General features: G+C 39.6%; 1 protein-coding gene across 2 annotated transcripts in view; it reads right to left on the minus strand.

Annotated features, from left to right (window-relative positions):
* The window catches only part of EPB41L4A (erythrocyte membrane protein band 4.1 like 4A), a 275,254-nt gene that overhangs the window by 95,331 nt on the left and 164,130 nt on the right, over positions 1–15,793 (minus strand). For both annotated transcript variants that reach the window (XM_032627984.1, XM_032627985.1), the window contains exons 6-10: positions 12,158–12,255; positions 10,847–10,967; positions 8,185–8,272; positions 5,607–5,695; positions 4,987–5,050 (exon numbers count right to left, since the gene is read on the minus strand). In XM_032627984.1, the coding sequence (XP_032483875.1) occupies positions 4,987–5,050; positions 5,607–5,695; positions 8,185–8,272; positions 10,847–10,967; positions 12,158–12,255 (460 nt within the window). The remainder of the gene's footprint in view (positions 1–4,986; positions 5,051–5,606; positions 5,696–8,184; positions 8,273–10,846; positions 10,968–12,157; positions 12,256–15,793) is intronic.

A 15,793-nucleotide genomic window follows, 5' to 3' on the forward strand; every position in this document is an offset into this window, starting at 1 on the left:
CTGGCATCTCCTATCCTCTACTCAGCAAGTACCATTCCAGCATTTCTCTCTCCTACATCAAGTTTTCACCATGTATTGGATCATTCTCATCAGGATATAAATGTGCTATTATTTCTTCCAACTTACAAAACAAAACAATACACACCTCCTCTTGCCCCACTTCCCCCGCCACGTATCTCCCTATTTGTTCCTCTTTGTGTCAAAACTCCTCAGAAGAGCTGTCCACACTCACCATCTCCAATTCCACTCCTCCTATTACCTCTTTTGTTTTTCTTAACATGCATGAATTTAGGTGTCCATTCTCCTATGAATGAACGTCTCTGTTATTTTATTTCTTTTTTACTTTCACGTAAGTGTTGCAAGGAATATCCATGTCCCTTGTGATTCTCTAGGGTACAAAGAGCTAAGAGTAGAGTTGCTAAAACTCACTCTTCAATCCACTGAAACTGGTCTTATCAGTGACCTCCTACATTCCTAAGGTTGATTCTCAGTCCTTATCTAATTTGACATGTCAGCATCATTTGAACCTTACTTAATACATGAATTTCACTTGGCAAAGGTGAGGACAATTTAGGATTCCTTCTACCTCCCTGATTGTTCCTTCTCAACCTCCTTTTCTGGTTCTTCCTCTTCTCTTCTCATCTACACTCATTCTCCTAGTGACCTCATACAGTGTCATAGCTTTGAATCCAGGGATATGTCAATGATTCTCAAATTTGAATATTCTGCAAAGACATTGGTCCTGAACTCCAGACTCACAGAGCCCACTTACTAAATGTCCCCACTCAGAAGTCTAACAGACACCTCAGACTCATCATGTTAAAAATGGGGCTCCTGGGACTTCCCTGGTGGTGCAGTGGTTAAGAATCCGCCTGCCAATGCAGGGGACACGGGTTCGAGCCTGGTCTGGGAAGATCCCACATGCCGTGGAGCAACTAAGCCCGTGTGCCACAACTGCTGAGCTCACGTGCCACAACTACTGAGGCCCGCGTGCCTAGAGCCTGTGCTCCACAACAAGAGAAGCCACCACAATGAGAAGTCCGCACACTGCAACAAAGAGTAGCCCCTGCTCACCACCACTAGAGAAAACCCGCGCGCAGCAACGAAGACCCAACACAGCCAAAAATATAAATAAATAAATAAATTTATAAAAGAAAGAAAAAGAGAAAATATTGGCGGGGATACTGAAAAGAAAAAAGATGAGATTGTTATCTGTGGATACAAAGCAATATATAAACAGACGTTAGACATTATTACTATCTAATAAGATATGTCAATCTGTTTTGTTGGACATGGTAAATAGTAAAAAGTGGAATTGGACAGTGTTAGTGGCATAGTGTGACACCAGGAAAATCTTTTATCTGTAGGACATTGCTGTTCTTTTGGGAACTCAATCTCTGAACTTGGCCCTAACAGCTCCTAACATAAAGAGTTAAGTCTCTCTGACTGGACCAGCCGACTGGAAAACCAGTAGAATAAGGATTTCAATCCTTTTCCAAGCTGACTGTGATTATTGTTCCAGGTAATGGGTTTCAGGGGCCTTTTTTATTTAATCTGTGATTACAGTTAGGCCTCCATAATAATCAACTTAATTCTACCATTATGTAAATCACCACCTCACAAAGATACCCTGGTGGAGAAAGAAGAGTCTGCAAAGCCAGAATTCTCAGAAAATGGAGTGCTTTGGTTAAATTAGTGTGCGATTTAATAAAATAAATTTTAGGGCTTCCCTGGTGGCGCAGTGGTTAAGAATCTGCCTGCCAATGCTGGGGACATGGGTTCGATCCCTGGCCCGGCAAGATCCCACATGCCATGGAGCAACTAAGCCCGTGCACCACAACTACTGAGCCTGCGTGCCAAAAGCCCGTGCTCCACAACAAGAGAAGCCACCGCAATGAGAAGCCCGCACACCACAACGAAGAGTAGCCCCCGCTCGCCACAACTAGAGAAAGCCTGTGCACAGCAACGAAGACCCAACACAGCCAAAAATAAATTAATTAAATAAAAATTTTTTTAAATTTTAAAAAATAAAATAAATTTTAAAATTCCTTTGATTCAAGCCTGAGCTATATGTGACCTGCTTTGGCACCTTACTAGAGACCACTGCCAGGAGCACACAGTGCCTCAGGCTGCACACAAACAAACATCCGTGCCTTCTCAGAGATGCTACAGCAAAGGGACTGAGCTGTGTGTGTAGGAAACCGGGCCACCCTGTGGAGACTGCCATTTTTTTAAAAAACTACATGCTGACATCAATTTTGTTAGCGTTTTCGCTTAATAATGAAGAAATGTAAGAAGCTGAAAGTTCGAGTTAGCTGCAACTTTACCAAATATTTATCCCAAGGTTGTAGAAGACATTTTAAGGCACTGTAATAATAATGTGCAAGGAGTTCACCAAAGGCCCTCAGTCACAAAAATAACTTAGGTCTAAATGGAAAAAATGACTTTGAATAATAGTAATGCTTCCATGAAATTTCTTTTTCTTTTTTATATTTTTATTGAGGTATAACACATATAATCTTTTTTTTTTATTGAGGGAACAGGTGACCTTTTTCTTTTTTTTAAAATTTATTTATTTTTGTTGTGTTGGGTCTTCGTTTCTGTGCGAGGGCTTTCTCTAGTTGTGGCAAGCGGGGGCCACTCTTCATCGCGGTGTGCGGGCCTCTCACTATCGCGGCCTTTTTGCGGAGCACAGACTCCAGACGCGCAGGCTCAGCAGCTGTGGCTCACGGGCCCAGCCGCTCTGCAGCATGTGGGATCCTCCCAGACTAGGGCTCGAACCCGCATCCCCTGCATCAGCAGGCAGATTCTCAACTACTGCGCCACCAGGGAAGCCCCCTGACATATAATCTTATATTAGTTTCCGGTATACGACATAATGATTTGATATTTGTATACAATGCAAAATGGTCACCACAGTAAGTCAAGCTCTGTCACCTTACATAGTTATATAAAAGTTTTCTTTCTTGTGATGAGAACTTTTTAAGATCTACTCTCTTAGAAATTTTCAAATATACAATTTATTTTATCACTGAAAGTTTGTACCTTTTGACCCCCTTTATCCATTTTTACCAACCCCCCAACAAATAATGAATTCTTTGGGAGGAGAATCTAATGTAATATATACAAGTTTTACAGTGGCAATGATGACATTATTATTATTATTTTCTTTTGGAGTACAGGAGTTGGAATTTGGCTACTTAAATTAATTTTAAGTTAAAAATAATTTTAGACTTAAAAATAATTTAAGTCTAAATAATTTTAGACTTAAACTAATTTTAGTCTACAAATAATTTTAGACTTATTCAGAATTCCTGAAAACCTTTTCGTTTTGTTGATAGTTTCCCTTGCTGTGCCAAAACTTTTTAGATTGATGTAATCCCTTTGTTTATTTTGTTTTCATGAAAAGCCTTATCATTTTATTATCACTTTCTTTTTTTTTTTTGGCTGTGCAGCTTGTGGGATCTTAATCTTAGTTCGCTGATCAGGGATTGAACCCAGGCCCTCAGCAGTGAGAGAGCGGAGTCCTAACCACTAGACTGCCAGGGAATTCCCATTATCACATTCTTATTAAAAACTTGAAATGTTATTTCCAAGTATTAAACAGACCTTACTCCTTGCATTATCAAGTCACATGAAACCAGCAGCAGGATAGGAAGAACACTGTATAACACTACTATCTAATGAGCTATTCTACAATACTTTTGGATAATTTTAATTCAATCTTTTATCAGCACATCTTTTAAGGTTGAAGAAAACTGGACTTTCTTCAGACTAGACTGTTGAGAACTACTACAAGCTTTTTAGACTATTCGTTCCTTTAAAAACTAGGAATTTCCCCTCCTTACAAGTTAAAACTCATGTCAAAAATTCAATTTTAGTTTCATCAATAATTGGCAGCATATCACACAGTTCTGGGAGGGGTCACTGTATTTTTTCTAGAAGAAGAACCAATAGTAGTATCAGGTTTTCTGATTTGACAGCCCACCATCCCAGTACATCAGTTCACTGATCAGGCCGCAAGTATTTACTGAGCACCTGCTACACGTGGGGCACTAAACCAGATACCAGGCTCCAACTGTGGTTGCAGCCACTTTGCTTCCTGTATCCCAGCTTGTGGCTGCATCAGCAGATTTTGTTTACTTCTTTCTACAAGTATCTTATTAGAAAGTAAATTCAACACTGTTCACTTAAGTTTTTTTTCAGCATAAAGTTAGCATCAAGGAGACAGAAGGATGAATTCTCCTACGTCATATTTTCATCCACGTATCCCAACATGAATTATAGGAATAGCACTTCAAGGGAGCATTATTTTCACAGGGAGATTAAAAGGAAGCTTTCACATCCTGTCTTCTTTTGCCCAGTTTCCTAAAAGCTGCCTGTCAATGCACGAGAGCACCCTGAGGCTCTGACAAACACTGTACCCGCTACCCAAACAGTCCTGGAGGTCACTGCCAACCTGCAGAGTGACCATCAGCATTTCTGCACCCTTGGCTTACAGTCTCCCTTGAAAGCATCCAGAATTTCCCATCTGGTTTATTTACCACGCTCAACTAGGGAAAGAACAGAAGTGTGACTCCCTACAGGTTGTTGTTCAATTGACTTCGGGACAAAATTAGGACACGTTTTATCCCGCGTGCAGGCTGCACCCTTCTAATTACATGAATCTTACCTTCATAGACCATATTGAAGATCGAATTACACTAATAATGATAATCACATCCTATTCTCTCCTGTGCCCTAGAAAGGTTATTTTTTTTTGCTTTGCTAAAACTGAAGTGACATCTCTCCATTACCAACTCATTCATTTCTACTCATTTCCCCTTTCCTTCCTTGACAAATTGTTCACATGAGTCAATTAGCCTCCTTCCATGTGGCTGAAGCTGAAGAATACATGGCGATTTTACTCCACCGTGTCTTCTAAGTTATCAATGAGTAGACAAGACTTCCCGTCTCAGGGAAGCTAAGCACTAAACACAAACTTACATCTTTTCCCAGTACTCTGAGTTCAAACTGTGTCTCCTTGAAGTGAACCTTTGTAATCCGAGGCCTGAAAAGCAAAACAGATAGTGGGAAGTATTCAGTAGAAAAAGACTGGTTTATAGACTGCTACTGTAATTGTAGAGCGTTCCCTGTACATCCTTCATTCTGGACACCTTCTTGAACAAAACTCCATTCTCACTCTCCTGGGCTTCTCCAGTAAATGAAGACAAGCTTGGATTCCCCAGGCTCTGGTGGTGCTGCCTTCCCAGACACAGTGGAGTGCTACGGGCTCCCCTATCTCTCTCAGATCCTTCCCCATTTAGAGTTAGAACTCAGAGGAGTCCTGGGCCTACAGACTACCCTGGAATGGGTAGGAAATCCTACTACACACAGCTTCCATGGACAAGAGAGTCCAGAACCAAAATACCTGAAATTTACAGAGAAAAGATACACTGATATGCATTGGAAGAAAACTTATACCCAAGTTCACTCATTTACTTGTCAACCACTGGAAATGTACCTGTTTGCCTTTCCCCAACTCTTTCAATGACATACAAGTCCCATAAGCCGAATACATACAGCATACAACTTTAATACCAACTCTGTCCTCAAGTTAAACTTACCAGAAATACTTCCCCACTTGTTTTTTATTCTTGTAGACAACAACACCAACCGGAGTTAATCCTAAGAAATACTCAGATTTGTTTTCTCCCTACAAAAACAAACATATGTTTATAACCATAAATTTGTTCATGTAAAAACTCTTTCTCAAACTGTAACTAGCCATACACACATAATCTGTAGCATAAATACTAGATCTGGTTTTTGAAAGACATCAGCTTAGAAAGCTAGCTAAGCTGTCATGGTAGCTAATGTGCTGCTCATGTTTTTCAAAGTTTTTAAGAAAATTTTTCTTAGTGCTTTCTAACTGGTCACCTCAGTTCATTAAGAGAACCTGGACTACCTACCAATCCAGCCACTGACTGATTCACCCCGTGTTGCTTCTACAGTGGTGTTCAACCCTGGTTGTACATTAACCAGGAATCCCTCATGCAGCTTAAAATGCTGATGCCTGGGTACCATCAAAACTGGTTAAATGAGAATCTGTAATGAAGGGGCCCAGGTATCAAAAACACATAAATGCTCCAGGTGATTCTCCCGCGCAGCCAAGAACTGACAACCACTGGCTGCTCTCAAGGGCCCCTTCCAAGGACTCGTCTTGATCTTACTCTCTGATCGCGACAATCATGAGTCCTGGTTCACCACCGCCCTCCCCAGAAACCTCAGGCAGCCACCTGCAGACATACACATGGATTTTCTGAGGTCTCCAGCATGCTGCTTCCTATTTCCATTTGTGACTTTAAGACTGCTCAAAAATTTTAAAATACGATCTCTTCTGCTAGGTAAAGACTGGAAACCTTTCATTTCCGGGCAATAACAAATCCCAATTAAGAAAGTGGGATTCTGGGCTTCCCTGGTGGCGCAGTGGTTGAGAGTCCGCCTGCCGATTCAGGGGACGCGGGTTTGTGCCCCGGTCCGGGAGGATCCCACGTGCCGCGGAGCGGCTGGGCCCATGAGCCATGGCCGCTGAGCCTGTGCGTCTGGAGCCTGTGCTCCGCAACGGGACAGGCCACAACAGTGAGAGGCCCGCGTACCGAAAAAAAAAAAAAAAAAAAGAAAATGGGATTCTGAAATGAAAACGTCACAGAGTGGATACCAAGAACACACAGCGAATTGTGTTTGTATCCATCTTTTTTCTACCCTAACGTCAAATAACAGCCTGCAAAGTCAAATTCCCAAGGAACATAACTAATATATTTTCAAAAAATATCAGCTTTTGCCCACTTTCAGTTCTAAAAATTCGATTTTAAAGGAATGTATGGAAGCTTCTAACAAATTCGGTTCATTTGCCATAAATTTCCACCTCCCACAAAAGAAATATTTTTGAATTAGAATAAACATTATACAAATGCAGAAGCATTTTGCAGAAGACTCTCTCTTTATACATTTCCTATAAAATATATTTTTTAAAAAACTGAAAACCTAATAAGATTAATGTGGCTAGAAGAAAAAAAAAATAATTACTCCACGAAGTTTTAGAAGTATTTTTAAAGGACAGTAGTATGGAGCATTTAATGGTTTAATGAGATTAGACTGTAATTTATCAGGGAGCTACTACTTCTCCCAAATATGTAACTTTTATTGCCATATTAACAGTATAACCAGGGATGCTTCTAATTCTTTACAAATAATATGAGATGATTTGTTTTAGCAAACTCTGATGAGCAAAAGACATATTACAAAATGAATACATCAATGAGCTGTTTGCATTACAGTAAGTCTTATCAGGGTTTCTTAAAAACTGAGTTCCAAAAAAAACCCAACTGAGTTCCATAATCCAAATGACAAACATTCAATCTACGTATAATCTTTAGCAATTCACTTCGTGTAAAGAATAAGACAACTGGTCCATTTTCTCAAATAATCAGATTTGTCAATTGGTAACTAAACTCTCATAAAATCAAAGACAATGACATTCCAATCTCACTGGTGTAGAATAACCAGTTGGTAACCTTAGAGAAGTGGCTCCAAGTTGAAGATCTGGATCCTGAACACTCAGTACAGATTCAGTGTAAGTGCCCACTGATCATATTCCACAAGTTTTCATCAGCTACTGAAGAAAAACTACAAAAATTCTCCTATTTATGCAGTGGCAATAACTACAGTAGACAGTAACCCTAATATTGACAGAACCTGCATATCCAACATAGAACCACCAACAGTTACACATATACTGTTGCCTAAAGTCTACTTTAGCAGGCAGGTGATCTTATGAATGTTTTTTAGCCATAAAATCTATTTTTTGGAAAATCCTCCTGTTTTCTGTCTAATATAATCAATTATAGACCAATTTTAAACTGTTTTGATGTTTAGCTAAGCCCTCTGGAGCTGTTATCCAGGTTGTGTTTTCAAGCCCAGTTAATTGTTTTTCTACACACGGAAATATAATCACAGACCTTTATGCAAAACTCATTAGGCTTTAATCCACGCAAGAGATTCTTTGTGTTCAAAAACATCAGATGAAGAAGTATCATCTGCTCGCTAAACAACAGGACTGCTCCTTTCCTTTGGGAGTTCCAGTGACTTTTTAAGAAAATGTCATCAGCTTAAAATACTCTGTGTTAATTAAATGTTACTCACATAGACAGGATGGAGGTCAACACCATACATCTCCAGGGATTTAGCAGTCCTCAAATAATTCAGCTCCGCTTCAGAAGGAGCCTGACCCCTACGCCCAGCATAAAAACAAAGAGCCTTACTTTACTGATAGCTACTATGCTCACAGGGAACAGAAGCCATTTTCACTATATTCACTGGAAAAATAAATAATGCTTTGTGCTAATGCAAACATAAGCCTTTGTATTTCAAGAAGACTCTTGCCTTCGTGGTGACAAAATTTTAATACTCTGAGGTGATACTTGTAAGTTAATTTCATTTACCAAATCTAGTTTTGCTCATTATAGCTGATCTCAGTAGCCCCCCATATATTAAAAAGTCTCAGTTTCAGAAACCCCCAAAGAGATTACTGAGGATATAAGCACTCAAATTAAAAAGCATACACTTTACAGACAGTAAAACGTCTCTGTGTACCGGCAGCTCTCCACCGGGAGGGAAATGAAGGAGAGCAGTGTTGGAGGGAAGAAGAGAATGGGCCCTCACCACCCAACCGGGGCTCATCAGCATCTCCTGAGCACATGTGTGGTCCTTTAGAAACTGTAAAAGTACTTGTCACTTTCTTAATACAAAGTATAAAAATCTTCCCAAAATCTTCATTGGTGACAATATACAAAAAATAGCATTCATTCCTAAAGAGGGTAAGCATCTGCCAGGAATCTCCATGGATGACTGGAACTCTCTCTCTCTCTCTCTCTCTCTCTCTCTCTCTCTCTCTGTGTGTGTGTGTGTGTGTGTATGTATGAGTGAGAGAGAGAGAGAGAGAGAGAGAGAGAGAGAGAGAGAGAGAGAGAGAGAGAGAGAGATTTTTAATGGTTAACAAAAGGAGTCACAAATTTTTAAAAATTAAGAAATCCTGCTTCGATGCAATCCCATGTTTCAGCCATGGTACTCTGGAAAGCCCAGCAATATAATACTTTTGAAATCTATAAAGAAGAATGTTTACCACAAATTAGACACAAGAAAGCTACCAAACCTTGATCAAGCTTTAGTCTTTTAGAAATAACAGTCACGCTGTCAACGCCATGCCATAAAACAGATAAGGTCCTTTATCAAAGCTCCCTGATAATTTCAAAACATAAGTGTACTTGGAAACTCCTAGCAGAATCAGTATTCTCAGGATGTGCCAAACACGGTGCCCTTCATAATGTTATAACAGGTACTCTCTTAGCACCCACTTCAGTGAAACCTTAAAACGAAGGACTCTAGAACCAGGCTGGAGAGCATTCTGGGGCATGTTAACACAAGGTGGAAAACCTAGTTTCTCTGATTGCAATTCAGCAACTGACTTCTGGTGCTACTCACTGAAACAGATCCTTTAGGCAAACATTTTTTGTTGACCAGATTAATTCTACCCTTTTTTTCACCTTAACTGTAATACATCTGAAAGAAACCAAGCAAATTCAAAGGGGGATGTTACATAAGAGGCAATAAAGCAAAGTTAATCAGTATAGAGGATTTAACCAAAATAACTATAATTAAATTATAACTTCAATGCTGCAGGCCATTAATTGAAAATCCTACTAGTGGAGTGTGTTTATTTCTCAGAAGCACATGTGGTGTTAACATAATACCCCTTGAGGCTCCACACTGGCATCATGATCTCCAGATTCATTGCTAGAGACCAAATAGGGCTTTGCTTGTAACTGTGAAGAACTTACATACTTAAGACAGAGCAAATCCAGAATACATTAAGGCTTTTGTGGTAATAACATATATTTATAGTTTAAAAAAATAAATTTCACAAGGTACTGGTGACTGAAAAAAATAGAAGATTGCAAAATACAGTATGTACAGAATGATTTCATTGTAAAATCATACATACATAAATCTACATAAAATACATTTTCTCTACGGGAAATCATGCATAGAGAGAGGTCTGAAAGGCCATTAACTAAAAATATGTTGACTTTAGGTACTGGGATTTACTCTCTCTTTTACACTTTTTTTCCCTTTATACTTTTTAAATTGTCTGGGTTTCCTATGTGCATTTTAGTGTTATAAGCAGTAAAAAAAAGAAAAAAAACTTTGAAAAGAAAAAATGTTCAAGGCACAGATGAAGAATTTGTTAAGAAACTTTTCTTAAGCCTGTCAATAGCATAAAATGATGGTTGATGGGCGATGTGACATAAAGTGGGATTCTTTTTCTTCCAGCTTTATTGAGATATAATTGACATATAACATTATATAAGTTAAAGGTGTACAACATGTTGATTTGATACATTTATATACTGCAAAATGATCACCACTATAGCATAGCCAACACCTCCATCTCGTTACATAATGACCATTTGTTTTTTGTTGTGATAACATTTGAGATCTACTCTCTTAGCAACTTTCAAGTGTTATGGATAGACCTTGAGGGCATAATGCTTAGCAAAGTAAGACAGATAAAGACAAATTCTTGTATAATACCACCTGTATGTGGAATCTAAAAAAGCCAACCTCATAAAAACAGAGACTAGAACAAACAGTGGTTACCAGGGCCTGGGGGGGTAGGGAATGGGGCGGTGCGGTACGGGAAATGGAGAGATGTTGGTCAAAGAATATAAACTTATAGTTTCAAGATGAAGTTCTGGGGCCCTAACGTACAACATGTTGATTATTGTTAATAAAATGTGATTCTTACATTAGAGTTTTATGAATCCTTTCTATAGCTTCTTCAAGTTCTTCCTTCTGATCAGGAACAAACCGGTACTCTGACACATACCCCGCAGTATGCTTATACGGATCGTAATCTCCAAGTTCCGCTAAAAAAGAAAGAAACTGTAATTTTTTTCCATTTTAGGAAAATATTCCTAAAAATACAGGAATAAAAGTATTCTTCTCATGCTTAAACATTTTCTTCAAGTGCTTTATTAATAAATGTATATAAGATAATAACTAATTTTAGTTTAAAACAACTCTGATGAGAATATATGGATAGTATAAACAAAATCTTATATTAAAAAGATAAAATTTTTGCTTTCTCCAAGACTATGATTATCATTTTCATTTAAGTTATTCTTACCAGTTTATATGAAGTAAAATGTTGTAAACAGCATTTAAAGTACATATAATGGAAATGCTTGAGGTGAAAAACAACCATAACCTCTCTCAGACAATGACACCAAGAGATAAATCATGTGGTTCAAAACGTATTTGCCCCACATAATGGTCATGGAAATATAATACAATGCTGCACATAACCCCATTACAGTTTACACAAAGAAACTAAATGAAACCAGAGAGCTCACTATGTTATGCTTATAAAAATTCTCCCTACATTAATCCACCTTCCAAACCCAACCAGTTCCCCAGTTCATTTACACAACATTTTTCCTAGAATATTTTTTCTAAGCTATTTCTGGTCTGCAAGAATCACACAGGCAAGGAACATGCTGTCTCATCACCCCCATACCCTGCTTGATTCTTAGAAGGGGCTCAGTAAATATAAGTGGAAACAGCCTCAGCTTCAGCCTCCAAAATGACAGTACAACCTGGAGCTGCCCCCATGGCCGCCACATGGATGGCAAGAGCTGACGGACAACGGGTGCGGACTGTGGGCCACGCTCTAAACTGGTGATGGCACCTGCCCACGTGGAGTCATCACAACAGCCGCTTGGAAGCAGTGGGATCTCTGAGGCAGGGCGGCTCAGAGGGATCAATCAACTCAGGAGGAATGTAGAACAGAACAAATTTTCAGACCTTCCATGGAATCAAGAATCAGTGCTATTCCTGTGACTAAAACTCCATGCAACCTACTACAAGGTATAATGTAACCGGCTTCACTTTTACCCCTTCTGAAGGCACACTGATTAAAACTTGAATTTTGACTAAATTCAATTTCTTTTTAGCAAAATGTCATTTGATAAGAAGAACTTCATAAAATTGCTTTAAAAGAAAAATTCAAACATTCTTCTCAAGAGCTCTGAAGCAAATATGCTTAAGTGGAACCTACACTGGATGGCATACGCTCCCAGCTGAGCAGCGGTGTTGACAGGGCAGGGCAGCCGGCCCTGAAGGACATCTTGCTTCACCTGCAAGAAAAACTGATATCTAAAAGAGAAATGGAAAAGAGAGATTAATGATATCTTCCACTACCCTGACCTGCAGTTTCAGACCCTGAAACCCATCACCTTTCACGAAAATAAAGCCACTTTCTTCTCTTTTGTGAGGGGGCCGTTGTGTGAACAGGGACCGTTTACACACACTGCAGAGGCAATCAGGGTAGTGGCTAAAGAGTGCAGGCTCTCAAGTTAAACCAACTGGATTGCATCTCAGCTCCAGGACTCACGAGCTCTTGGCCTTGGGCAGCTGCTCCACATAACAGCCAGGCTCTTCAAGGGTAAAAGTGAGACCATGAAGTATCTACACCTCATCAGGTTGACGTGGAGGTTTCATACAAGCTAGTCTCACCATTCTCATCACTGCCACCGCCACTAACACTACAACATGTTCTCACTGGGATGAACAAATTACAAGGACCCAGCCAATATGCTATGTGTTATCAGGGTCTGAAATCATGGATACAGGACAGAAAGGTCATAATAATGTAATTCTATCAATCCTCCCACTTATTAAGATGCTGCCCATTATCTGCGGCTTTGCTCATTCCATCTGCTAAAAGAAAACCTTGTATAATAATAGTGCTACTGGGCTTCCCTGGTGGCGCAGTGGTTAAGAATCTGCCTGCCAATGCAGGGGACATGGGTTCGAGCCCTGGTCCAGGAGGATCCCACATGCCGTGGAGCAAGTAAGCCTGTGTGCCACAACTACTGAGCCCATGAGCCACAACTACTGAGCCTGCATGCCACAATACTGAAGCCTGCGTGCTACAACTACTGAAGCCCGCGCACCTAGAGCCCGTGCTCTGCAACAGGAGAAGCCACTGCGATGAGAAGCCCGTGCACCGCAACGAAGAGTAGCCTCCACTCACCACTACTAGAGAAAGCCCACGCACAGCAACGGAGACCCAACACAGCCACCATAAATAAATGAATGAATGAATGAATGAATGAATAAATAATACTGCTACCCACTGTTCTAAACATTGTAAACATAGTAACTCATTCCAAGTATTTTACAGACAATAACTTATTTAAGACTTTAAAATGAGGTTAGCACTATTATTATCTCTTTTGCAGATGAAGAAGCTAACAGACACAAAGAGATGAAAAAATTTGTCCACACTAGTTAAGTAGCATAGCTAGAACTGGAACCCAGGCAATGTGACCCTAGCACTCTCTTAATCAGGATGTTATGCAACCTTAGCTAGCTTTCCCCCTACCCCTCCCATTCAGCCTTTCTGCCAGTGGGTGAAAGAGGTTTATGAACCAATACAGTGAACCATCCATGCCATCCTCAGCCACCATCACGTATTCTCTCTCTCTCTCTCACACACACACATACACCAGGCTGTCTTTTGTGATTTCTCTTTCTTTGCAAGGTGATGCTTGCTGTCATTGGGAATGGCAGGAAAAAAGCATAGGAAATTAATTATAAAAATCAGCCGTGGTAAGTTTTTCTTCACCCAAGGCTCACAACCGAAGTTCTTAGTGAATTTTAGATGCTACTCTGATTATTTCTAGAAGACTGATAATCAACTTTGTACCCACAGGCTTAGGTGAAAATCTGCCTAACACCTTGTGTTTCCCCACTACTCAGTTAGTAAATGTCACCACGGTTCTCCAGACACATAAGCAAGGGAAACCCAGGACAATGTGTAACCCCTGGCACCCACGTTCAATCACTAAACCTGTTTTTTGCAGTCTATACACTGTCTTCCATCTCCTAGTCCAGGTCACTAACCACTGGGTTTCTAAAACCTTCACTACCCTTGCCACTAGTCATACTTATCTCCCTTGCAAAAGACACTTCCAAGAGGTAACTAGGATAATGTCATTCCCTTGATTTAAAAACAAACAAAACTTAAGACACTTCCCTTTGCCTTCAGGACAAAGTTCAAGATCCCTAAGATAGCTTACAATACTTGCTTATTTCTTGAGCCAAATCTCTTGCCATTACCAATGGCTAACCCCACTCCTTAAGTTGTGTTCACTTTCCCAGCCCTACTAACTACTTTCCATTCCCTGAATGCTCATCTTAGATATCAAATCCAGTTTGTTATAATCATCTGGGTTCCTCTTGAAGAGGAGAAAAGCAGAGTAAAGTGACATTAGCAGAACTGAAATGCAAAACTATAGAGACATTTCCCCAGAATTACTACTGCTTGCTGGAAACTTGTGTTTAGCTTCACTCCCTTCCTCTATTGTTAACTTGGAATCTCTTTTCCTAAAGTGTATTTTTTTGAGTAAATGGGTCACAGAGGCACATTTGTCTTGCTCCATTAAGACTTTTATAACATTTGACTGAATAGTAAGATCTTTTGCCAAATAAAGAAACTGAGGGACCTAATCCCATAAGACTTTGCTTCAGAAAGGGAAAGAGAACCAAAGAGATGATTTCTCCTTGCTTTTACAAAGACAGAGCTGAAACAGAGAAAGACAAGCCGGTACAAAGAAAAAGGAACCAGACCCCACTGGTGACTGTATTCCCAGTACCCAGGGTTTAGCACACAATAACTGCTCAGTAAATAGCTGTTGACTTGATGATAGATATATGAACAGATAGACAGATAGATGAAAATGGAAAAAAATGAACATTCTTTGTTGTCTCTGAGAAATTCATGAAGAAAAAAAAGGACATCTGTTCAAACCTCCCTGGGTAGCCTGCCTTTTAAAGATACTAGAGATCTTTAAGTCATTCCATTAAAAAAAATAATCCACTAAAATCAAAGGAAACAAGTAAACTATTTTTAATTAATAATTTTATTAATTTTTATCACAGCAAGCATCATATTAGTTTTGTATAAGACAAACCTATGATACAGTAAAATCATACTTTTACATACTGAACACTTTATCTTATCTCAGGGCTTGTTTTTAACTATATATAACTTATTTTGTCCATTTATGGGACCTAGACTATAATTTTTTATTTAAATTACAGACTTAGAGTTCCTGAGTCTTTCCTTCTACATCATTCTGATTAAGGCTATGACTGCATGTGTGAGTCCTTGTTTATCTCTGGTTTTAACCCGATAAATCCCAGTTTGCCTAGAACAGTTCTAGCTTAAGTCTGTTACACATTCCCCATTATTAATAACTCTCTTCATCATTCTCCCAAGTGTTAGGATTTGAACAATAAATTATATTGTAACCCTAGTTACACTGTACACACATTGGGGAAAAAAAATGTTGATTTGACATGAGCCTCTTAATAAGGAAGCTTTCCAGAACACACCCTGGTACAAAGCAGAGGCCGCATTACTGGCTATCTCTGTATGTAAATTACCATACTGGTGTACATGCACTGTGGCCCAAGCTAGATTATGAGCCCTGGGGGAGAAGCCCTCTATCTTGCACCCCATCCTCACTCATCACAACAGTACAACCAGTACAACACAAGAGAAGGGCCTGAAATACTGGCCTCGCCATTTTGTGTTTGTGTGATGTTCATAGAACAGAGCTGAATTGACACCCAGGACGTACAAGCTGCTAAGGACCATAGACAATTTAGCAAATGTCAGAGATGA

The sequence above is a fragment of the Phocoena sinus genome, chromosome 3, assembly GCF_008692025.1.
Source record: "Phocoena sinus isolate mPhoSin1 chromosome 3, mPhoSin1.pri, whole genome shotgun sequence".
NCBI classification, from domain to species: domain Eukaryota; kingdom Metazoa; phylum Chordata; class Mammalia; order Artiodactyla; family Phocoenidae; genus Phocoena; species Phocoena sinus.